The 26,433-nt window shown below is 46.5% G+C and overlaps 1 protein-coding gene across 2 annotated transcripts in view; it reads left to right on the plus strand.

Annotated features, from left to right (window-relative positions):
- The window catches only part of DLL3 (delta like canonical Notch ligand 3), a 180,230-nt gene that overhangs the window by 26,374 nt on the left and 127,423 nt on the right, over nucleotides 1–26,433 (plus strand). For both annotated transcript variants that reach the window (XM_081869022.1, XM_081869023.1), the window contains 2 exons: nucleotides 8,060–8,317; nucleotides 14,355–14,716. In XM_081869022.1, the coding sequence (XP_081725148.1) occupies nucleotides 8,060–8,317; nucleotides 14,355–14,716 (620 nt within the window). The remainder of the gene's footprint in view (nucleotides 1–8,059; nucleotides 8,318–14,354; nucleotides 14,717–26,433) is intronic.

The following is a 26,433-nucleotide window of genomic DNA, read 5'->3' on the forward strand; positions in this document are numbered from 1 at the left end:
CTGCCGCCAGAGCATGATTTCTGTTCTCAGCCTGAAGCAACGTGCTTAACCCGAGGTACTATTTCTGGGTTAGCGGAGTCTGTAACCTGAAGCGTCTGTAACCCGAGGTACCACTGTAAGACATGATAACGTACAAAAACTTATACAAAACAAATAATAATATATATGTACCATAATAAAAAAAATTCCTTCCAGTAGCACCTTAGAGACCAACTAAGTTAGTTATTGCTATGAGCTTTCGTGTATGTGCACAAAATATCTGAAGTAGGTATCTGAAGAAGAATGTGCATGCAGACGAAAGCTCATACCAAGAACTAACTTAGTTGGTCTTTAAGGTGCTACTGGAAGGAATTTTTTAAATTTTGTTTCAACTACAGCAGACCAACACGGCTACCTACCTGTAACGAGATATATGTACCATATTTCAGTTCTTCTTTTCTTCTAATTGACTTCCTTCATCCTCAACATGGTTCCTTTTTTGTTTTTGGTAAACGGTCTCCTTTTTAGAATAATAAATTATTATTATTATTATTATTATTATTATTATTATTATTATTAATTACTCCGCCTATCTGGCTGGGTTTCCCCAGCCACTCTGGGCAGCTTCCAACAAAATATTAAAATACAATAGATCGTCAAACATTTAAAGCTTCCCTAAACAGGACTACATTCCTCTTTTCTTTTCTTTTTTGCATATAATTTTATTGATTTTCAAATTTTAACAATTATATAGTACCATAACATAACAACCATTATCTCATTTGCTCTGCCGAGAATACGACTTCCCTCTGTCCTTTTTCTGGTTTCCTTCTGTTACATTTTATTTTGCACATTTGTAACATCTTCATCCTATATTTATCTTAACTTGTCTTAACACTCTCTTTTATCTTAAATAGAATGTGAATTCTTCTCACGAAGTGAGCCTTATCTTAGAAAGCATTACATTCCTTATTCCTAATAAGTTTTGAGGTAAAATTGTTCCTTTAAAAATGTGAACCGAAAAGGCTTATGAATTATCCTTAAAACTTCATATACCGTATTTTTCGCTCTATAAGACGCACCAGACCATAAGACGCACCTAGTTTTTGGAGGAGGAAAACAAGAAAAAAAAATATTCTGAATCCCAGAAGCCAGAACAGCAAGAGGGATCGCTGTGCAGTGAAAGCAGCAATCCCTCTTGCTGTTGTGGCTTCTGGGATAGCTGTGCAGCCTGCATTCGCTCCATAAGACGCCCACACATTTCCCCTTACTTTTTAGGAGGGAAAAAGTGAGTCTAATAGAGCAAAAAATACAGTATATATATTTAGTATCGAAGGTCTTAAATGTTTGCGGGTTTTCATTTTTGAGTCATTTTTCATTTTTGAGTTATTTTTGAGTCATTTTTGGGTCATTTTTGGGTCATTTTTGAGTCATTGAGTAATTAATCCGTTCCAGACTTTTAAAAACAACCCTTAATACAGCAATTGAACATGAATTTTGCTATCTAAAGAGACCATTGATCCATAAAATGAAAGCAAGAATCAATGTACTGTACTCTAAAAAAATAAATCAGTATTTTAGATGATAAAAATTATAAAAGTTATTATTATTTCTTACCTGCACTGATGATAGTCATTGTTTGGATGGGCGGCTTTTATCCATTTCCACAGTCACACAATCACTCAATCATTAGCTGAACTGGGCTCCACACAGTCACAAAAACAAATGAACCGAAAAAGCCTCAAAACACAAAACGCAAAACAAATAGCAAAAACAAAATAGCAAAACAAAAACAAATAGCAAAAACAAAAGCACCAAATATAAGCTCCAAATATCACTACAGAACACTGCAATCGGAAACGGAAGGCTTGAATTACAATGGGGGGGGGGCGCAAATTAGAAGCACAACAGGAAACACAAGGGGACGCAAAACGGAGCATGTTCGGCTTCCGAAAAAATGTTCGAAAACCGGAACATTTACTTCCGGTTTTGGAGCGTTTGGGTTCCAAGTTGTTCGGAACTAAGCTGTTCAAAAACTGAGGTATCACTGTATTTAAAGATGTCAACTCACCTCTCAGTCTCTCTTTCCTTCTCTAATAATGTATGATGATGAAGAATATGAAATACGGATAGTGTAATAGTGGGAATCATAGAATCCTAGAATCCTAGAGTTGGAAGAGACCCCAAGGGCCATCGAGTCCAACCCCCTGCCAAGCAGGAAACACCATCAGAGCACTCCTGACATATGGTTGTCAAGCCTCTGCTTAAAGACCTCCAAAGAAGGAGACTCCACCACACTCCTGGGCAGCAAATTCCACTGTCAAACAGCTCTTACTGTCAGGAAGTTCTTCCTAATGTTTAGGTGGAAACTTCTTTCTTGTAGTTTGGAACCATTGCTCCGTGTCCGCTTCTCTGGAGCAGCAGAAAACAACCTTTCTCCCTCCTCTATGTGACATCCTTTTATATATTTGAACATGGCTATCATATCACCCCTTAACCTCCTCTTCTCCAGGCTAAACATGCCCAGCTCCCTTAGCCGTTCCTCATAAGGCATCGTTTCCAGGCCTTGGACCATTTTGTTTGCCCTCCTCTGGACACGTTCCAGTTTGTCAGTGTCCTTCTTGAACTGTGGTGCCCAGAACTGGACACAGTACTCCAGGTGAGGTCTGACCAGAGCAGAATACAGTGGCACTATTACTTCCCTTGATCTAGATGCAATACTCCTATTGATGCAGCCCAGAATTGCATTGGCTTTTTTAGCTGCCGCGTCACACTGTTGGCTCATGTCAAGTTTGTGGTCAACCAAGACTCCTAGATCCTTTTCACATGTACTGCTCTCAAGCCAGGTGTCACCCATCTTGTATTTGTGCCTCTCATTTTTTTTGCCCAAGTCCAATTCTTTACATTTCTCCCTGTTACAATTCATCTTGTTTGTTTTGGCCCAGTTCTCTAATCTGTCAAGGTCGTTTTGAAGTGTGATCCTGTCCTCTGGGGTGTTAGCCACCCCTCCCAGTTTGGTGTCATCTGCAAATTTGATCAGGATGCCCTTGAGTCCATCATCCAAGTCGTTGATAAAGATGTTGAATAAGACCGGGCCCAAGACAGGAATAAAAGTTCTGTTTTCTCCCCAGTAGCCTCCTCCTGTTACAGGCAGGAGTGGAGGTGTTAAAGCTTTTTTTCTTTTATAAATGTTATTTTATGTTTAATTGTCTCATATATGTATTTTAACAAAAAAAAAAAACCCACCCCACAGTCTTTACATGATCGATCCATATTTTCTTCGACTTCCCTCCCTGCCCTTCTGTGTTTCCTTATTTTGTATCTTTTTACCAGTACAGAACAATTTTTATCTAATTAGTAACTTCCCATTATATTCCCTTTTAATTATCTTTTACTGCCCGAGTTTATGTCAGTCCTGCTGAAAAAGAAGTGGTTCTCTAAAGGTCTCAGAGAGAGCTCACACAAACATGAGACATGAACCAGGCAGCTCCTAGTTAGCTGATCTATGGATGAAAGGCGGTATACATATTTAATAAATAATAATCGAAATGGAGAAGAAACATAGATGCTTGAAATGAGGCTTATTCCAAGCCTGAATTGTCTGAAAATAAGTTCTTCCTGAGGTGTAAAAAAAAAAAAAGTAATTAAAAAGTGGGATGCTGTCGGGAATTCTATTGCTACACCTTGTGCTAATAATAATAATTATTATTTTTATTTATACCCTGCCCTCCCCAGCCAAGGCCGGGCTCAGGGCGGCTAACAAGCAATAATAAAAACAAGTTGAATGAATACAACTTAAAAACAAGATTAAAATACAACATTAAAATATTAAAATGCAGCCTCATCACAGGAGGAGAAAGGAAAAAGAAAGAGGGGGAGGGAATCAAATTGGCTCCAAGCCAAAGGCCGGGCGGAACAACTCTGTCTTACAGGCCCTGCGGAAAGAAATCAGATCCTGCAGGGCCCTGGTCTCATGAGGCAGAGCGTTCTACCAAGCTGGTGCCATCACTGAAAAGGCCCTGGCTCTGGTTGAGGCTAATCTGACTTCCTTAGGGCCCGGGACCTCCAGGGTGTTGCTATTTATGGACCTTGAGGCTCTCCGTGGGGCATACCGGGAGAGGCGGTCCCATAGGTACGAGGGTCCTAGGCCGTGAAGGGCTTTAAAGGTCAAAAGCAGCACCTTAAATCTGACCCTGTACTCCACCGGGAGCCAGTGCAGCTGGAAAAGCACTAGGTGAATATGCTCCCATGGCAGGGACCCCATGAGGAGCCTCGCTGCAGCATTTTGCACCCGCTGGAGTTTCTGGGACAGCTTCAAGGGCAGCCCCGCATAGAGTGAATTACAGTACTCAAGCCTGGAGGTGACCGTTGCATGGATCACTGTGGCCAGGTCAGGCCATGAATGAAACCCATGAGCCTGGAAAAAAATCTCAAAAAGCCTAAAAATACTTCTCAGAGTGCTGTTAAATCCTTACATGACTATTTCATTCAAAATGAGAGCTCTTCAAAGAATGCACTTACATGAAAGGAACCAGGGGCACCGGAGAATATTCTCACCTCACCTCACTAACCAGGGCTCTGTATTCAGAGTTCAGGAAATCTCAAATTCTGCACTTAAAATATTATGACCACAGTGTGATCTGTGGAAATTGGAACAAATTTGAATAATTTCATATTGTGTAATTCTGGTTTGGGTAGTCAAGGGGAGAAGCTCAGGAGCAAAACTGGAAATAAAAGCTGTTATGGGCATCACAAAATACCCATTTCAAAGAAGAAACACTGACTCCATAGACAACGCCCCTTCACAAAACAAAATACGGACAAGAAGCAGAAAAACCCCTTCTAGCAAAAAAACAATTTCTATCCTTAGCAAATAAAAAGTAGGAGCCTTAGCGGGAATTGTGGCATCCAGAGGTCCCACACTGGGGGTCCCAGGTGTAGGCTAGCTAATGTCCTACACACAGTGACGGTCAAACTTCTTTAGCTTCTGAAATCTTTGTAGGCATCAACAGTTTCAAACAAGGAAATGGTAGTTTCTGAGGAAGCTGGGTTCTGCACTCATGGCCACATTTTGCATGTCTTCTTTGCTTCCGCACCATCATAGAAAACTCACCAAGCCCTGGAAGTGATTGTTGGTGCACAAGGCTGTCCATCTTAATAATAGCATACTTATTTTGCTAGGCTTTAGGAAGCATGGTTTATGAAGTGTGTTTCTGGTCCTTAGGTGTGACCATTTGGATCAATTTAGAAAAACAGCAACAATCTACAATCAAAATGTTTTTAATAGAAAATGTTAATACTAGAAAAGCAATGAAAGGACACAGATAACAGCTAGTTTTGCGTAGCAGTTAGGGGGCACAAGATTGAAATATATGCTCACCCATGACACTTACGTGGTGCCTTGCAGAATGCTGCAGCGAGGCTCCTTACGGGGTCCTTGCCGTGGGATCACATTTATCCAGTGCTTTACCAGCTGCACTGACTCCCAGTGGAGTACAGGGTCAGGTTTAAGGTGCTGGTTTTAACCTTTAAAGCCCTATACACCTAGGAACCTCGTACCTACGGGACCGCCTCTCCTGGTATGTCCCACAGAGGACCTTACGGTCTTCAAACAAAAACATCTTGGAGGTCCCAGGCCACGGGGAGGTTAGGCTGGCCTCAACCACAACCGGGGTCTTTTCAGCTCTGGCCCCGATCTGGTGGAACGCTCTGTCACAAGAGACCATGGCCCTGCGGGATTTGACATCTTTCCGCAGGGCCTGCAAGACAGAGCTGTTCCACCAGGCCTTTGGCCAAGGCACAGTCTGACCCCCTCCTTTGGTAATCCTCATAGAACTCTAGCCCAATGGTTGCCATTAATTTGATTCTGAATTGATTTTAGTATGTATTTTAATTAATTGATTGTGTGATTTTATGTACACTGTGCTATTTTTACTTGTTAGTCGCTCTGACCCCGGTTTTGGCTGGGGAAGGCGGGATATAAATAAAAATATTATTATTATTATTATTAGCCCAGTTACTGTCTCTCAGACTAACCTACTTCATAGAGTTCTTCTGAGGATAAAATAAGGAGCAGGAAAAACATGTACACAAACGCGGAGTAGTAGTAAAGAATGCCAAGGTTCTTATATATTTATTGTGTGACTACATTTGTAATTCTTTGTACGGTTCTGGTCATCTCATCTCACAAAGGATATTATAGAATTGGAAAAGGTTCCAAAAAGGGCAACCAAAATGTTAAAGGAAATGGAGCAACTCCGCTATGAGGAAATGCAGCATTTGGAACTTTTTAGTTCAAAGGTGAGTAAGAGGTGACCTTAAAAGTTAAAGGGTAAAGGGACCCCTGACCATTAGGTCCAGTCGTGGCCGACTCTGGGGTTGCGGCGCTCATCTTGCTTTCTTGGCCAAGGGAGCCGGCGTACAGCTTCCAGGTCATGTGGCCAGCATGACTAAGCCGCTTCTGACGAACCAGAGCAGCGCACGGAAACGCCGTTTACCTTCCCACCGGAGCGGTACCTATTGATCTACTTGCACTTTGACATGCTTTCGAACTGCTAGGTTGGCAGGAGCAGGGACCGAGCAATGGGAGCTCACCCCGTTGTGGGGATTCGAACCGCCGACCTTCTGATCGGCAAGTCCTAGGCTCTGTGGTTTAACCCACAGTGCCACCTGTTTCCTTACATAAGTTTATAAAACTCATGCGTGGCATGGAAAAAGTGAATAGAGAAAAGTGCTTCTCCCTCTCACAACACTAGAATTCAGGGGCATCCAGTGAAGCTGAATATTAGATGATAAAGTATTTCTTTAGAATCATAGAATCATAGAGTTGGAAGAGACCCCAAGGGCCATCGAGTCCAACCCCCTGCCAAGCAGGAAACACCATCAGAGCGCTCCTGACATATGGTTGTCAAGCCTCTGCTTAAAGACCTCCGAAGAAGGAGACTCCACCACACTCCTTGGCAGCAAATTCCACTGCAAATTTACACCGTGCAGAGTTAGACTATGGAGCAGGAGGCAGTGATGGTCACCTACTTGCGTGGCTTTGAAAAGAGGATTAGGCCGTTTCATGGAGGATACTGCTGTCAGTGGCTGCTAGCCATGATGGCTGTGCTCTGCCCGTACCTTTCCCCTCAAGTGCACATGCGAACAGTACAGATGTGAAGTGTGCTCCTCTTACTAGATTCTACAGAAGTATCCAGTATGAATTTGCTCATTTTGATATGCACAGAGCTTTTCCCAGCACAATTTCTTGAAGCCCCTGCCTTCCAAGAGCCTGTGATTCTTGGATTCAAAGGTTTGAACCTCACTTCTTGTTGGCTATTTGCAGTTGAGTAGCGCTGCAGAGAGCTTTGCTGGGGAGACCATGCATAACAAGGAACTCAAAAAGAACTTTAACCAGGTTTTAATAACAAAAGCAAAAACTCCTTTTACACTTAAGATAAGAACAACAAACATGACCCAACCACCAACCCATCCCCCAGGGTAATGAGAGAGCTAGGTGCTGCTCCTTATACAGTGGTGCCCCGCAAGACGAATGCCTCGCAAGACGAAAAACCCGCTAGACGAAAGGGTTTTCCGTTTTTCGAGGCGCTTCGCAAGACGAATTTCCCTATGGGCTTGTTTTGCAAGACGAAAACGTCTTGCGAGTCTTGCGAGTTTTTTCCCTCCCCCCCCTTTTTCTAAGCCACTAATAGCCGCTAAGCCGCTAATAGCGCTAATCCGCTAAGCTGCTAATAGGGATGCTTCGCAAGACGAAAAGACCGCTAGACGAAGAGACTCGCGGAATGGATTCTTTTCGTCTTGCGAGGTACCACTGTATACTATGCCCAAATGCTGACACTGCTTAATTAACACAACCTAGCAGCACCTGCTATGTTTCACAGCTGTAAGACTGGGTCTCGTTATTTGCCCTGGCCCTTAAAGACATACACAACTTGTGAAACAATCATGAACCATCACATTTTACAGTGACCATTCGACACTTGTGGCTGGAGGCGTATCTCTCGCTCTCCCTGCCCACCATTCCTCCCATTGTTTGATGACCTCTCCATCTGCCAACTTCTTTTCTCCCTTTCTCCAGAGGATGCCCAGAGGTTGATCAGTCGCTTGGCTACGCGCCGCCGCTTGGCTGTGGGTGAGGACTGGTCGCAAGATGTGCAGCTGGGAGACCAAAGTGAGCTGCGCTACTCCTACCACGTCACCTGCGATGAGCACTACTATGGGGAAAGCTGCTCGGACTACTGCCGGCCGCGGGACGACACCTTTGGGCACTACACCTGTAATGAGCTGGGCAGCCGAATCTGCCTGGCAGGGTGGCGGGGCGAATACTGCTCTGAGCGTAAGTAACCTCGAAGGAGAGGAGGGTGTAGCAACCACAGCTTGTAGTAGAAGGGGGAAGGAATAGAGTTGAGACGCTGGCATTTCACTTGCACGAATTTAACACGACTCCCGTTTAACATAAAACAATACAGTCATAGAGCTGCTGAGTTGGAAGGTATGCCAACGGTCATCGAGTCCAGTGTTTCCCAACCTTGTGCCTCCAGCTGTTTTTGGACTACAATTCCCATCATCCCTTGCCGCTGGTCTTGCTAGTCAGGGATGATGGGAGTTGTAATTCAAAAACAGCTGGAGGCACAAGGTTGGGAAACACTGATCTACTCCAACCCCCCTGCAGGGCAGGACCACAGCTGAAGAATCAATGTCAGGTGGCCAATACTAAATTATCAATGCATCTATAGTGGGAGAGTATTTGGTGTTTTCTAGTGACCTACATACAGATTCCTATGGCAACAAAAGTCTGCAACCCTATGCAGGCATGGCCAAACTTGGCCCTCCAGCTGTTTTGGGACTACAACTCCCATCATCCCTAGCTAACAGGACCAGTGGTCAGAGATGATGGGAATTGTAGTCCCAAAAAGAGCTGGAGGGCCAAGTTTGGCCATGCCTGCATGGGGTTGCAGACTTTTGTTGTGGAATCTGTTCTGCTAAGAATTATTAGGAAAGGGATTTAAAATAGGTAGTATCATAATAGCCTTTACATATTAGTAAAGGGTGGCTACACATGGGATAATGTGTGTTCGTGTGGTTGCTTCACTCTAGAGGATATTATTACTTTGATGTGGTATTTATTACCTGCACTTCAGACTATGGTTCCAGGGAAGATTACAACATTAAACCACATTAAAAACAATGAAAAAGAAATGAAGTAAGATGGGTCTGAAGTATATAAGGTACCATATTTTTCACTCTATAAGACGCACCAGACCATAAGACGCACCTAGTTTTTGGAGGAGGAAAACAAGAAAAAAAATATTCTGAATCCCAGAAGCCAGAACAGCAAGAGGGATCGCTGCGCGGTGAAAGCAGCAATCCCTCTTGCTGTTCTGGCTTCTGTGATAGCTGCGCAGCCTGCATTCGCTCCATAAGACGCACACACATTTCCCCTTACTTTTTAGGAGGGGAAAATGAGTCTTATAGAGCAAAAAATACGGTATATACTGTAGAAACAGAAAAAGGGAGAAAAACAGAAAAGGGACGAACTTTTTTCCGTTGGGAAAAAGCTATATTGAGCTTTTATAGTTTAGAAGAAAGGTGACTAAGGGCATGTGATGGGCTTGTAAAATTATTTAAGATGCAGAGAAAGGAAGAGAGGTTTTCTTCCCTCTCCCATAACATTAGAATTCAGAGTCTCTCCACTAACTTGGTTGGCAGTAAATCACTAGGGTAGATGGCTTTCATATTATAAGAAATTCAGATAGGGTTGGGTTTATTCATGGCTATTTCCTGTGATTCCTAAATGGAACTTCCAGGTATGGAGGCAGTCTACCTCAGAATGTCAGTTGATTTTGGTGGGGTAAAAGGTTGAAATATTGCACCTTCGTTCTCTCGTTGTGGGTTTCCTAGAAACACTTTCCCAGCCACAGTTGGAAACAGGATTCTAGACTAAATGAGCTTTGCCAGCAAGGTAGCTCTTACATTCTTAATCATGGATCACTTTTCTTCCAAGTCAATCCATAGCGGTAGGAGTTTTTTTGGTGGTTTAACACCTCTTTATCAAACTGCTGCCTTAACATATATTAGCTATGGGATATATCCAGACAAGGTCTACTCAGAGTAGACCCATTAATGTTAGCAGACTTAAGTTAGTTTTGTCCATTAATTTTAATAGGTTTACTCTGGATGCAACCAGTGGTGTACCTAGGGTCCCTTGCGCATTGGCAAGGAGGTATTTTGGTGCCCTCCTCCCCAGAAAAAAATCACTTTACAGCAGTAGCCCCATGACAATATTCTACATTTTATGTGACCTAAGTACTTGAAGTATTCGAAGTGAAGACGAAGGAGAAAGGGCAAAACAAATGTTCACACGTCTTTGAGCTGTGGTGCAAGAGGACAGTAAGTTTCTCTCCCACTTGATCTTGCCTTGACAGCGGTAGAGCAGCGCTGCACACAAATACATCACACACTCCATAGTTTCCAGCAGTCGACCTTCATGCAACCTTGCCATTTCTCCTACTGCTCAGCTCCAAGCTCTTGTCTAAACTCATGACCATACACAGATAACTGGAGACAGATTTCTGTGATGATTTTTGCACACAAACACACCCCCCCCCCCAGGCCTGCGCCCCTGGTGAGGGCTGGTTTTGTTAGCCCCTTATGCCTCTGGACGCGGGTGGCGCTGTGGGTTAAACCACAGAGCCTAGGGCTTGCCGATCAGAAGGTCGGCGGTTCGAATCCCCCGCCATGGGGTGAGCTCCCATTGCTCGGTCCCAGCTCCTGCCCACCTAGCAGTTCAAAAGCATGAAGTGCAAGTAGATAAGTTTAAAATGTTTATTCGGTTTTACGCCCATCATGAAACACAACACAACAAAACAAATCAAATAAAACAGCGGACTCGTACAAGCCACAAGTAGTATAACAAGTAGATAAATAGGTACCGCTCCAGCAGGAAGGTAAACGGCGTTTCCATGCGCTGCTCTGGTTCACCAGAAGCGGCTTAGTCATGCTGGCCACATGACCCAGAAGCTATATGCCGGCTCCCTCAGCCAATAAAGCGAGGTGAGTGCTGCAACCCCAGAGTCGTCCGCGACTGGACCTAATGGTCAGGGTCCCTTTACCTTTACCTTTATCCCCTCTGGATACAACTCATTATTTCTGTTATTCAAGAGTTTTCACCATGTTGGGATAATTTCAGTGCTGGAACATTGACTCTGCACTGTTTGAATGAGCTCCCTCCTTTTGTGTGTGTGTGTGTGTCCTGGGGGGGGGGTTGTAACTGCCTTCTTAGTGTAATTCTCATTGTCATCAAATACAGTGGTGCCTCGCAAGACGAAAAGAATCCGTTCCGCGAGTCTCTTCGTCTTGAGGTTTTTTCGTCTTGCGAAGCAAGCCCATTAGCGGATTAGCGGATTAGCGCTATTAGCGGCTTAGCGGATCAGCTGATAAGCGGCTTAGCGGATCAGCTGATAAGCGGCTTAGCGGCTTAGAAAGGGGGGGGGAGGAAAAAAAAACCCGCAGGAACTCGTAAGACATTTTCGTTTTGCGAAGCAAGCCCATAGGAAATTCATTTTGCGAAGCACCTCCAAAACGGAAAACCCTTTCGTCTAGCGGGTTTTCCGTCTTGTGAGGCATTCGTCTTGCGGGGCACCACTGTATACCTGGGTATACAGTGTTCAAAACACTGCAGAGCAATTGACCCCCTTAGCTATAGACTAGAGATGGGGAACCTGTGAGCATCTGTAAGTTTCTGGGTTACAGCTCCCATCAGCCCTGGCCACTGACCAGGCTGGCTGCTGGAGTGAGAAAACACATGGAAAGGCCACAGGTTCCTTATCTCCCCCACTGTTGAAAACAGTGGCGTAAGAAGCAGGTGAGGGAGAAAAATGATTTTATGTGTATTTGCAGCCTTTTGAGAGTCTCCTATGACCCCCAAATCTATAGGAGAATTTAGATAGCTACCAGGCCTTGACAAATAGACCCCGACAACCCAAAGAAAAACATTGCTTGTGCTGAAGGAAAGATTGGGGTTTTAATGTCAGTGCAGTTAAAAGGATCAAGGGATTGTAGGGAAGGACTAAAAGAGTTGTTAGTTTAGAGAAAATAATAGCAATTTTAAAAAGTTTTTTAAAATAAAAGTTATAAAGTGCCTAAAATATTTTTCTCACTCCCATTAATTGAAATGGATGGGCAGTCTGGTTAGGTTTAGTGCAAAATTTATTTTTAGAATTCACTCCCAGAAGCTCTCGTGGTGGTGTGACCTCTCTTAGTGTGACCTAGCTTAGATAGTCTTAAGAAAGTTTGAGTAAACCCATCAAAGAGGACAGGTCTTATAAACAGATATTGTCCAAGAAACGTAACTGAAACCAATATGTTAATCATTCTCTTGTGGTTGAGCTTTCGGAAACATTTGGCTGGCTGTTGCTTGAGGGAGATTGGTCTCTCTGACTTAGGCAATTGGGTTCCTAAACTGTCACACTATTGAAAGAAAGGGATTTTCTTAAAATAGGCAAAACCACCGCTAGCAAGAGACACCCTTTCTTTCAGAAGTCATTCCTTTTGACCAGGAAAACGTTGTGTGGCCAAGGTCCCATACACTCCCAAGAAGTGGAATAAAGACACATGAAATAGTATTTTAGCTTAATGGGCGAAAAAGGCCAAAACTTTATTGGTTACAGAATGTGAGTGGTATTGGCTTAAAGGTAAAGGTAAAGGGACCCCTGACCATTAGTTCCAGTTGTGGCCGACTCTGGGGTTGTGGCGCTCATCTCGCTTTACTGGCCAAGGGAGCCGGCGTTCAGCTTCTGGGTCATGTGGCCAGCAGGACTAAGCCGCTTCTGGCGAACCAGAGCAGCGCACGGAAACGCCGTTCACCTTCCCGCCAGAGCGGTACCTATTTATCTACTTACACTCTGACGTGCTTTCGAACTGCTAGGTTGGCAGGAGCAGGGACCGAGCAATGGGAGCTCACCCCGTCGCAGGGATTTGAACCGCCGACCTTCTGATCAGCAAGTCCTAGGCTCTGTGGTTTAACCCACAGCACCACCCGCGTCCCTTGGTATTGGCTTAGGCATTGGAAACCACACAACTATACCTGACTCCTGCCTGTCTGCAGGAGTCTTGGAAGGGTTAACCACCAGTAGGTGGAGCCCTGCTGATAGACATCAACTAGGGACTCCCCCAGGGTCACCGCTAGGGGTCATGCCATGGCCCTTGCGCCCCCCCCCCGGTCTGGGGCTTTGGATGGAGACCACGCCCCCTGGATTCTTTTAATGGAATACCCTTGAATTAGGAGGGGTAGGTGATGGCCACTACCTCCCCTCCCCTTCAACCTAAGAAAAACAGGGGCGAGTCCTCCACCGCGGGCAGTTTAAATAGCTTGTGCCATTCCCCTGGACTGTCCGATTTGGACGGCCTAAGGATGAAGTGGCCGAGGACCATCCAATGCTCCCAGCCCACAACGGCATCTCCGGGATGATGTTTCCGGGAACGGGAAATGGCTCTCCCTCACCTGATTGCACAGTGTGGAGTGTGATGCTTTCTGAAGATGCCCAGAGGCGCTACCCCTTTCACCGCAGAAAGTGTGATTAATTCTGCTGCCTGTCTTTTCCTGAGGTTTCTGGGATCAGAGATGGTGACCCTGTGTTGCTCATACAGATTTGTGAGTTATTTAGATGTTAAAAGGATTAGACGGGGGTGGGAGGGGAGGGGACACACAAAATGTGCACGTGTGAACCCCTTCTAATCCTCAAAAGTTGAAGCAGGATAATGGGCAGAAAGGGCAAACTTGGCCTAGGTCCGCAGCCCTCGTGGGTTTTGCCAATCTCCATGGAAATGGCTGTGGGCCTGGGGAATTCTTCCTTTTACAGTCCCTTAAATCACAACGGTTTAATTGCCTCACAAAGCTTCCCCTTGGAGCCTTGGCATATGGAGGGGCTGGTAAACTTCCCAAGGGGAAAGGGGGGGGGAGGGACTGGATAATTAACCAGGGTCATGTGAACGACACATTCCCCATTCCTTTGTTATAGTGTGCCTTAGCTGGATGTGGTGGGGAGGCCAAGTTTTAAAACTGGGTCGGGGGGGGGGAGGGGGGACACACATTCCCCCCCCCTCTTTCCCCAGACACTCTGCTTTTGTTACTGAGGAACAATGGAGAGCAGCCAGAGATTAAAAGGGGTCGCGTGTTCCAAGCCAGCCGTGCCCTGTCCTGTGGTGGCTCGCCTTTTGGGTGGCATGTGGGCCTTTTGTTTGGTGCAGCGGCAGGCGCCAGATGTTGGCGTGACGCGTGAAATCTATACAGCAACAGCACTGGCTCTCTTCCCCACCCCCCTCTCCTCCTCTCTCTGCTTCCCCTCCCTTCTTTTCTGTTTAACTCTTTTCAGCAATTTGTCTGCCTGGCTGCAGCAACAGCCACGGATACTGCGAGAAACCTGGAGAGTGCAAGTGTCGCATTGGCTGGCAAGGGCACTTCTGCGACGAGTGCGTCCGCTACCCAGGCTGCCTCCATGGCACCTGTGTGCAGCCCTGGCAGTGCACCTGCCAAGAAGGTTGGGGCGGGCTCTTCTGCAACCAAGACCTCAACTACTGCACCAACCACCGCCCGTGCAAGAATGGCGCCACCTGCACCAACACAGGGCCGGGGAGCTACACCTGCAGCTGCAGGGCTGGTTTTGCGGGGACGAAATGCGAGATCGAGACCAACGAATGCGACAGCAACCCTTGCAAGAATGGAGGCAGCTGCAATGTCAGTATAGCACCTTAACCCTCAAACTCCACCTTCCTTTCTCCTAGACCCATTCTCACAACTTCTATAAGTTTTGCACAATTTTGCACATCCACCACGTAACAACAGATGCGAAGGTATCTCTCGTAAGATTACAGGTGGATAATGTAATTTCTGTGTTCTGGGATGTTTCCAAATTCACATTTAGTAATCCTGGAAAACAGTGTGGGCTACACTGAAGAGGGAGAATGTAGGTTACTAATAGTAAAAGTTATAGCAGCTCTGTGAGCAAGCTGAAGCCTGGCACCCACTATGAACTCACTTAGGGAAGCTGCTGTTTTCTCAGTCTCTGCATATTAGACAGGGCCTGCCATACAAGGAGGTTGTAAAGCTCATTGAGACCATGTCTGATGTATTTTGACACACTGGAATTGTGGTTTAGAACTACTAGAAGCTACCATCAGGAAGGTGTGGCAGTCTCCATGGAAGTCCCAGGTTGCATGTTGTCCCTGCCAGGTATAATGCTGAACCACGTTTAGGAACCAGATGCGAATTCTATCTCATATTACATGACAGACTTCCTTTGAGGGTTGGGGGAAGGCATTTCTGTACTAAAGTGTGCATCTGAGACAGTGGCGTAGCGTGGGGGGTGCAGGGGGGCCGGCCGCACCGGCCGCAACATCTGGGGGGGCGCGCTCGCCGCCTCCGGAGTTGCCGAAGAGCCTCGGGCGCAGGCTGTAGCAGAGCCCCATGTCTCGTGGAACCGACGAGCTGTGCGCGCGTCCGGGCTGAAGGCGTCCGGCAGGCAGCGGCTCCCCGCGCGTCAGGGCCGCGGAGGGCGCGCCAGGCAGCCCCTCCTCACAGCCCCGCCGCCGTCGTCGCTGCTGCAGCTGCTGGGCCATGTTGCATTTTCCTCACCTCTCTGCCCTCCTCCTCCGGGCAAGCGGTGTCGTTTGGGCGGCAGCGCCAGCGGCAACTCGCTTCAGATCACCTGACACGGACCCGCCGCTGCCGCCGTGGCTACCTTACCGTAAATACCCCAGCCCAGGCAGCAGCAAGAAGAAGCTGGCAGCGGCGGCAGGTTAGGGGTTAAGGGCACAAATTACTTGCCTTGCCCCGGGTTAGGGGGCGCAAATTACTTGCCTTGCCCCGGGTGCTGACAACCCACGCTACGCCACTGATCTGAGAGAACTCTGCTGGAGACAGATGTAGCCCTCTTCCCTAATGGTTGCAGCAAAGCCCAGTGTTTCCCTTGGTTAGTGTGAATGGTATCCTGTGCTGAACTCAAATACCAATTCAGTTGTGTAAAACCTGGCATACCCCTACGACCACTTCTGCATAGAATCATTGAATCTTAGAGTTGGAAGGGACCCCTGGGGTCATCTAGTCCAACCCACTGCAATGCTGGAATCTCAGCTAAAGCATCCATGACAGATGGCCATCCGACCTCTGTTTAAAAACCTCCAAGTAAGGAGAGTCCACCACCTCTTGTGGGAGTCTGTTCCACTCCTGAACAGTTCTTCCTATCAGAAAGTATTTCCAAATTTTTAGTCTGAATCTCCTTTCTTGCAAATTTGAAGCCATGGGTTCGAGTCCTCCCCTCCAGAGCAGGAGAAAACGAGCTTGCTTCATCTTCCATGGGACAGCGCTTCAGATACTTGAAGTGGCTATCATATCTCCTCCCAGTCTCCTCTTTTCCGGGCTAAACCTACCCAACTCCTTCAACTGTTCCTCATAAGGCTTGGTTTCCAGACCCTTGATCGTCTTTGTCGCCCTTCTCTGCACACATTCCAGCTTGTCAACATCCTTCTTAAACTGTGGTGCTCAGAAGTGGACATTGTAACTCCAGGTGTGGTCTGACCAAGGCAGAATAGAGTGGTACTATTCCTTCACTTGATTGGGACACTATACTTCTGTTGATGCAGCCTAGAATAACATTCATGTTTTTGGCTGATGCGTCACACTGTTGTCTCCTCTTAAGCTTGTGGTCCACCAAGACCCCTAGATCCTTTCTACAAGTACTGCTAGTATGCCAGGTGTCCCCCATCCTGTATTTGTGCATCTGGTTCTTCCTGCCTAACTGCAGAACCTGACATTTGTCCATGTTGCAATTCCTTGTAGGAGTATGTCTACACTGCGAAGGTAAATTTGTGTAACTGCCATGACTTGTCTCTACTCTGAACTTGGGGGGGGGGGGCTTGTAGCTAGGTAGAGGGCCTATTCTTTTTATCGTATATCTAATGGGAACAGTATTTGCAGATTCTACTCAAGAATGTTATTCATAAATGCCAGTTACAGATAGGTAGCCGTGTTGGTCTGCCATAGTCAAAACAAAAAATTCCTTCCAGTAGCACCTTAAAGACCAACTAAGTTACTTCTAGGTATGAGCTTTCGTGTGCATGCACACTTCTTCAGATACCTGAAGAAGTTATCTGAAGAAGTGTGCATGCACATGAAAGCTCATATCTAGAACTAATTTAGTTGGTCTTTAAGGTGCTACTGGAAGGAATTTTTTGTTTTTATTCATAAATGCCATCTTTCTAAGAAGAGGGTGCTGTAGGGAAATCCTCAAGGATTAGTCATTTCGTAATGACCTTTTTTGAAAACTTGCCTGTCAACTTCAGAGTTAGCACACACATTGTGCACCTATGATGATGGTGGCATGAAATGGTGACAGAGTGGATTAACGATGTGTATGTGGATGGCGCTGTGGGTTAAACCACAGAGCCTAGGGCTTCCCGATCAGAAGGTCGGCGGTTCAAAAGGTGCTCTTGCATTTAGAAGTGCCAATGACAACTTTAGGAAACCAGGATTATGAAAAAGAAATGGTTTATGTTGCACTTAAATGAATCATAGAATCCTAGAGTTGGAAGAGACCACAAGGGCCACCGAGTCCAACCCCCTGCCAAGCAGGAAACACCATCAGAGCACTCCTGACATATGGTTGTCAAGCCTCTGCTTAAAGACCTCCAAAGAAGGAGACTCCACCACACTCCTTGGCAGCAAATTCCACTGTCGAACAGCTCTTACTGTCAGGAAGTTCTTCCTAATGTTTAGGTGGAATCTTCTTTCTTGTAGTTTGGAACCATTGCTCCGTGTCCGCTTCTCTGGAGCAGCAGAAAACAACCTTTCTCCCTCCTCTATGTGACATCCTTTTATATATTTGAACATGGCTATCATATCACCCCTTAACCTCCTCTTCTCCAGGCTAAACATGCCCAGCTCCCTTAGCCGTTCCTCATAAGGCATCGTTTCCAGGCCTTTGACCATTTTGGTTGCCCTCCTCTGGACACGTTCCAGTTTGTCAGTGTCCTTCTTGAACTGTGGTGCCCAGAACTGGACACAGTACTCCAGGTGAGGGGGGGGGAGGCAAGGGTAACTCAGGCTTAATTTTTGTAGCAGATAAGAATCAAATGGTTACACAGATGTTTTAAGGAGGGTTTTTAGGTAAAAGGGAATAGTCAAAGTGGCTTGCTCAGCAGCACATGAAGAAATGTGTGTCTACTGCAGGATTTTAAGACAAAGCCCACTGGGGGAGAGTTTTCCACCCTTGCAAAAGCAAACAGGGGAGAAAATGAATCAATTCAACTTCCAAAGGTGCTCTGATACTTTTCAGTTATCCCTGCCCCCAAATAATGTAATTTCATTTTTTAAAAACCTGGACCTTTACATGCAAAGATGCATTTAACTTTGCACTGAAACTTTTTACACCTCTTCTTTTTCTTCCCGCCTGTCACAATAGAAAAATATAAAGGGGTGGGATTCTCAAGGAAATTCTACATCACTTGCTTAAAATTAGCATTTGTTTCCTAAATGTGAGGGTTTGTCATTATGTCATCCCCTCCCCCTCCCCTGCAAACACACTTTCTCTTGTAGTTGGATAATGTTTGAAAATGGAAAATTTATGCTCAATTCCATTTCTTTAGCTCAGTGGTTTCCTAGCCTTTTCTGCCCTCTGGGGGCTCTTTTATGTTAAGTGCAAAACTGGGGAGATGGGGAACTTTCGTGGACAGCACTCCATGTCCTCCTCCTATAAAGGACCCATGTTTCAGTGCCCTGGGTTTTTCAGATGCCTGATAATGCTTTAATCTGAAACTACTTCTAGAGTAAAAAGTGTGTTTGAATGCTTAAGCACTTACAAATGGGTATCCTTGGATCACCAGAACATTTTGACATGTCTTACATCTTGATTCAGTCTTGAATTAGCCCTCAAAACTTTACTAGTCAGCCTTCCCACCTGATAGTTGCTTGTTGTGTGTTATGTTGCAGTGATTTTTAAATGCATGAGCTGCAACTATTCTTACTGTGAACATGTGTTTAGTGTTGATATTTTAGCAAAATGTGCCACCTACTGGAAAAATCCTGAACTTGAACTTCTGACATCAAGTTTGTACAAACCTCTCCAAACAGTTCTAAGCAACTTTCACTGTTAACCTTTTTACAGATACAGTGGTACCTCAGGTTACATACACTTCAGGTTACATACACTTCAGGTTACAGACTCCGCTAACCCAGAAATAGTACCTCGGGTTAAGAACTTTGCTTCAGGATAAGAACAGAAATCGGGCTCCGGCAGCAGCAGCGGGAGGCCCCATTAGCTAAAGTGGTGCTTCAGGTTAAGAACAGTTTCAGGTTAAGAATGGACCTCCGGAACGAATTAAGTACTTAACCCGAGGTACCACAGTATTTCCTTCAGGACAATCCATGGAGATGATGATAATTATTATTATTATTATTATTATTATTATTATTATTATTATTACCCCCATGTAATTAGTTCTCTGTGCCCAAGGGGCACCAAAGCAGACTGTGAATATGAACACAGTGGAGTCTGATGTTCAAAACAAAAATACCACACTTTAGAATATTCAGAACATATAGCTGAATAATCCTCACCACCTTACCCTTGTAAGGTAGGTTGTAATTATTATCCCTATATTGTAACTGAAGCAACTGAGGATGCAGAGGCAAGACCACCAAATAAGTTTGTAGCAGGGATGAGATTTGAATTGGGGTTGCTTTTATTTGTAGCTTGGTCCTTTGGCCACTTTGCTGTACCCAATCCACTGAGTACCGGCAAGTTTGCGAAAAGGGCAGTGTCACTGCTAGTATCCCTGTCTGTTATTGACAGAAGAAGTGCAGCATGAAATAGGGAGAACATGAGAAGCCACATCTTCCAAAACTTTCTGCTTCTACACTGCTATTCATGTTACAAGAGCCCTGCTGTCTTCCTTTATATCTGGTCACTCAGGGGAAGGTGTTGGTAGTGGAAGGAGGGCAAAGAGAAGAAAATAAACCTTATTGCATTTTTCTAGGAGGGGTATATTCTAATGACAGAGCTTTCCTTTATTTTTTGTAGTATGGTACTATAACCCTTGGGATGTGGGTGGTGCTGTGGGTTAAACCACAGAGCCTAGAACTTGCCGATCGGAAGGTCAGCGGTTCAAATCCCCACGACGGGGTGAGCTCCCGTTGCTCGGTCCCTGCTCCTGCCAACCTAGCAGTTCAAAAGCACGTCAGAGTGCAAGTAGATAAATAGGTACCACTCTGGCGGGAAGGTAAACGGCGTTTCCGTGCGCTGTTCTGCTTTGCTAGAAGCGGCTCAGTCCTGCTGGCCACATGACCCGGAAGCTGTACGCCGGCTCCCTCGGCCAATAAAGCGAGATGAGCGCTGCAACCCCAGAGTCGGTCACGACTGGACCTAATGGTCAGGGGTCCCTTTACCTTTACTATAACCCTTGGAGCTGGTTCACCTATATGAAGCCACCAGGACATGACTTAACCTGTAAATGTGTGCATGAATGAGGGGAAGCAACACCACTCTTCCCCAACAGATCTCCTTACAGCCTCACCCTGCCCCCAAACACAAAGCACTGTTCTCTTTGCAGAGTTCACTTCCAGCACTGGAGATTAGCTGAACAGAAAAGTGCCTGGTGAGACAAACTAAGGAGGTAAGCCATTTTCTGGAAGGCTTAGCATCCCCATTAGCCTGTCACTTTTACTCCAAAAACCAGACACACATCAACCATACTTCTCAATTTTTAAAAAGTGGGTTTAATTAACTCCTTTCAGGTGCACTGCTTTTAAATGGAGTCAGTTTAAGCTATTTTTGTTGTTGTTTAGTTGTTTAATCATGTCCGCCTCTTCGTGACCCCCTGGACCAGAGCACACCAGGCACTCCTGTCTTCCACTGCCTCCCGCAGTTTGGTCAGACTCATGTTTGTAGCTTCGAGAACACTGTCCCACCATCTTGTCCTCTGTTGTCCCCTTCTCCTTGTGCCCTCCATCTTTCCCAACATCAGGGTCTTTTCCAGGGAGTCTTCTCTTCTCCTGAGGTGGCCAAAGTCTTGGAGCCTCAGCTTCAGGATCTGTCCTTCCAGTGAGCACTCAGGGCTGATTTCCTTCAGAATGGATCGGTTGGATCTTCTTGCAGCCCATGGGACTCTCAAGAGTCTCCTCCAGCACCAATTCAACTATTATATGTATATACAGTGGTACCTCGGGTTAAGTACTTAATTCATTCCAGAGGTCTGTTCTTAACCTGAAACTGTTCTTAACCTGAAGCACCACTTTAGCTAATGGGGCCTCCAGCTTCCGCTGCGCCGCAGGAGCACGATTTCTGTTTTCATCCTGAAGCAAAGTTCTTAACCTGAAGCACTATTTCTGTGTTAGCGGAGTGTGTAACCTGAAGCGTATGTGACCTGAGGTACCACTGTAATATAAATATTCCTCCTCATGGAGTCTGGTCTCCTGTGTGACAAGCAGGGATACTTCTTCCTATACAGTGGTGCCCCGCAAGACGAACGCCTCGCAAGACGGAAAACCTGCTAGACGAAAGGGTTTTCCGTTTTGGAGGCGCTTCGCAAAATGAATTTCCCTATGGGCTTGCTTTGCAAGACGAAATTCTTGCGAGTTCCTGCGGGTTTCCCTCCCTTTTTCCCCCTTTTCCTAAGCCGCTAAGCCGCTTATCAGCTGATCCGCTAAAAGCCGCTAAACCGCTAATAGCGCTAATCTGCTAAGCTGTAAATGGGCTTGCTTCGCAAGACGAAAAAACCGCTATACAAAGAGCCTCATGGAATGGATTAATTTCGTCTTGTGAGGCACCACTGTACTTCTGCAGAGTACGACCATCACACATGGGACAACTGCATGGGCCCCTTTGGTATTGGCAGCATGAATGACAACAGAGAAAGCGTAGTGTATCTGAAGAAGTGTGCATGCACACGAAAGCTCATACCAAGAACTGACTTAGTTGGTCTTTAAGGTGCTACTGGAAGGAATCTGTTTTGTTTTGACTATGGCAGACCAACACGGCTACCTATCTGTAACTGGAACAGAGAAAGACTGCTCGAGCTGTGCTTGCATCACAGCCTCTGCATCACAAACACATTCTTCCCTACCAAGGCAAAACACCAAGCCCTGGAAACATCCAAGGTCCGGCCACTAGCACCAGCTGGACTTGCTTGTCACCAGGCGACTGGCACTAAACTCTGTTTTCGTCACATGGAACTGCCACAGTGCTGACTGTAACATGGATCACTCCCTGGTGGCAAGCAAGATTCAGCTCTAGCCAAAGAGAGCCCATAACACAAAGCAGGTAGTGCAGCCTCGAATTAACACTGCCAGAACAGGCACACCTGAACTTTGAATGCTTCTCTGATTCCGTCAAACAAGTCCCACTGAACTGCCTCAGGGATAACGTTGAACCACATCAAAGAGGCAACCAAAACACAGCTTTGTCCTCCTTTGGCAAAAGAGAGCAGCAGTTCCTCAATTGGTTTGAGGTTGGCATAAAGGACGTGTTGCCTGTTATCGCTGCCAAGCATGAGGTTCTTGTGAACGACAAGCGTGCACCCTGCAAGAAGACACTTGGTGCGCCGAGAGAGGCAAGGATCAGATTGCCTGACAATGTGCCAAGGACTACAGGCTAAAGCTGTGCCAGAACATTTGACTCGTTGCTGACACTGGCAACACTTATAAAAGGTACGAAGGCGCAAATAAAGCCTTTTGACCAACAGTCAGGAAAACTGCACCACTGAAAAGCTTGTTGGGAGAGATCATCACAGGCTGCTGTATGCAGATGAAGTGATGGGCAGAGCACTATGAAGAACAGTACAGGTAAAGGGACCCCTGACCATTAGGTCCAGTCGTGGCTGACTCTGGGGTTGCGGCGCTCATCTTGCTTTACTGGCTGCGGGAGCCGGTGTACAGCTTCCGGGTCATGTGGCCAGCATGACTAAGCCGCTTCTGGCGAACCAGAGCAGCGCACGGAAACGCTGTTTACCTTCCCGCCGGAGTGGTACCTATTTATCTACTTGCACTTTGACGTGCTTTCAAACTGCTAGATTGGCAGAAGCAGGGACCGAGCAACGGGAACTCACCCTGTTGCGGGGATTCGAACTGCCGACCTTCTGATCAGCAAGTCCTGGGCTCTGTGGTTTAACCCACAGTGCCACCCGCGTCCCATGAAGAACAGTACTCACAGATAAACATGGTCTCTGACACAGCAATTGACAGCATCCAGACTACCTGTCCTGCGAGAGGGGAATGTCGCTCCCTTGACAAGCTGAAGGACACCATCAACTCTCAGGCATGTGTTAAAACCCCAGGACAGGAGGGAATCCTAACAGAAATGCTGAAAGCCTGCTTCAGTGCCTCCCTCATGACATATCTCTACAGCCGCCTCTTGCAGTATTGAGATCAAGGATCAGTGCCATATGACATGTGCAACTCCAGCATTGTAACCTTTTGCAAGAACAAAGGAAGGTGACTGCTGTGGCTGTAACTATTGTGGAATCTTCTTGCTGAGTACTGTGGGTAAAGTCTTTGCCTGTGTAGTTCTCAACAGGTTGCACTCACTCGCTGACAGGGTCTGTCTATCCTGAGTCGCAATGTGAGTTTGGAGCTCAGAGGTCCACAGACCACATAACTTTAACGTTGTTTCAGCTGCAGGAGAAATGCTGAGAGCAGAGACGCCCCTTGCATGTTGCCTTCATAGACCTGGCAAAAGCCTTGCCCACCTAAGCTTCACAAGATGATTGTGTCATTCTACGAGAACATGCATGGCACTATCCAGTATGATGGCTCATGTCAGGTGTGCGTGCAGGGGCCGGGCCCTGTGACCAACAGGACTCCACAGCACTGGGGCCTTCCTAAGTTTATTCTGGAGAGGCAAGGCATGGCCACACAGGTGAGGCCGCTTGGTAACTCACAGCACCTGGTGGCAAGAGCCGGGAAGGGATATAAGGTTAGCATTTTCTGCTCTTGGCCACAGCAACACGTTCCCTGCCTTGCTGCGTTTGACTCCTTGCTTCTTGATCCTCGGACCTCTGACTTCGTGACTCCTTGCTTCCTGACCCTCAGACTCCTGGCTTCCTGACCCCTGGCTTCTGGACTCCCATTCCTGCTCCCACCCCACCATCTTGCCCCCAGTCCTGACGTCCCCAGCTGGGATTTCGACCATCCCTGAACAGGACTGTGACAGCTCATCTGCAGAGGCTGTGTTTTTGCTGCGGTTGTCTTTGACCTATTCTTCTTCCTGGTGCTCTCCTATGCTTTCAGCTTAATGGAAGATGGTGTGTACTTTCATTCAAGGAGCAACTGGGGTCTGTTCAACCTCACACATTTCCGCACCAAGAGGAAAGTGTGACAGGTCCGAAATAATAAATTCAAGTGTGACGGGTCCTTAACTAAGAGATATTGTTTGCAGATGATGCAGCCTTGACAATGCACTCTGAGGAAACTCTACAGCGATTCATCAACCGTTTTGCCCAAACCTGCAGGGAGATCGGCCTTACCGTCAGCCTGATAAAGAACAACAACCTCGGTCAGGACATCACCAGCACTCCATGCGTCAGCATTGGTGATCCCATGCTTAAGGTACTTGATGATTTTTGTCTACCATAACCAGCAATCTTCCCAGTGCTGGAAAAGTGTATCGGCAAGGAAGCTACGGCAATGGCTTGGCTATCCAAAGGGGTATGGGAGAATGCGATACTAACATCCAATACAAATATGAAGGTCTACTATCCTTGAGTGTTGAGCACACTCTTTTATGGAAGTGAATCATGGGCAATGTAGAACCGCCAGATGTGAAGCCTCAGTGTTTTCCACATGTGCTGTATCAGGAAGATGTTGGGCATCATAGAGTCTCAGACAAAGATGTGCTCTAATTCCCAGCCTCTTCACACTCCTGTCTCAGCGATGTCTATGCTGCCCTGGTGTGATGGCCTGGGAATCTGATTCAGAAGCTGAACCTGAGGAGTCCCAGCCTGCACAGGAGTCCCCGCCTCCAGGGCCGGCTGAGCAGGGGCTTGAACCTGAAGGGCCCTCACCTGTGCCGGATCCTCAGGAGCAGACACTAGCTGAAACCACTCTGGCTCCGGAGGTGATGGAGGACCCATTTCCTGCAGGTGCTCCACTCTCAGCCCCGGCGAGGAAGCTGAGGTTGCCTCTGGGTCTGGTAACCCTCCAGCCTCTCCTGAGCTGCAGAGGCTCAGGGCAGAGAGGAGGGGGGAACTGAGTTCTAACAGGAGGAGTGCTCGCCTCCAGGCCAGGAGAGGTGGGTCACCTGTGGGCCGGGACTGCCGCTTGGCCTCAGAGGAGATAAAGGCCAGTCAGCCCAGTCCCAGGTTGCGGGAGCAACGACGTTGGAAACCTGTTTCTGCCAGCACCCAGATCTGTTTTTCCGGAGTTCCTGACCACTCCCGGCTTCTTGCTTTGGACCCCGCTTCGCCGTTGGTGGACAGTCTCTAGACCCTCGGCCCAGGACCGGACTCTGACCATGCCTCACGGTAAACCCCCCCCCCCCCGGGACCAGGACACCTGGTCCTCTCCACAGAATGGAAGATGGCAGGATCCCTAAGGATGTGGTCTATGGGGAGCCAACTTCAGACACCAGGCCCATTGGCAGACCGACTCTGAGTTACAAAAATGTCTGCAGATGTGACATGAAGGCTGGCAGCACCAACTCTGCTGTGTGAGAATCCCTTGCAGACAGCCACAGGGCTTGGAGGCTGACCAGGTCATGTTTCCACAGCAGTGACCAGAGGGAGGAATGACTGCTGGAAGGAGTGCAGAAAGAAGAAATGCCCTGGTGCTTCTGCAGCAGCTCAACTGCACACCTTCCTCTGCCCCAGCTGCAACAAAACATGTCTCTCCTGTGTTGGTCTCCACAACCACAGCAGACGTTTCAACGCTCCAACAGTTTAACCTCCAAAGGGGCTTTCCTCCATTGTCTCCCGAGACAGACAGATATCAACAATAGGTACCCTATTGCAAAGGGCATAACCAGATTCTTCCACACCAAGAAAGCAGTAGCATTCAAAACAAAGAGCCAGGTGTCTTAATTTTAATCTTCACTGCATCTTAGAGTCGTAGTGCTTGAGTAAATTACTCCTGTCAGTTGTGCCTACAGCAGCTAGGTGCTTTATATTCAGTTCATAAGTTCATTGTTCTAGCCAAAGACCATGACAAACTTGTGTTAAATGATAGTATTAGTGAAATAATACAGACCATACACCCATAATATAAAAAAAAGACTTCGCCAAGTTCCAGAGCATTAAAACAGTTTCCCTTGTGCATCTGACGGCTCCAGTTCTAATATTATTTTGCCTTTGTAAAATCCAGTTTGCTAACATCCATGATGTAAGAGAGAGAAGTTACCAGAGACACCAGCAAATTGAAATCCGTCTTGATTTAAGATTAACCACAACAATTTATAGCGATTTTATCTAACT

Source organism: Podarcis erhardii (genome assembly GCF_964252035.2).
Source record: "Podarcis erhardii genome assembly, chromosome: 7".
Taxonomy (NCBI): Eukaryota; Metazoa; Chordata; class Lepidosauria; order Squamata; family Lacertidae; genus Podarcis; species Podarcis erhardii.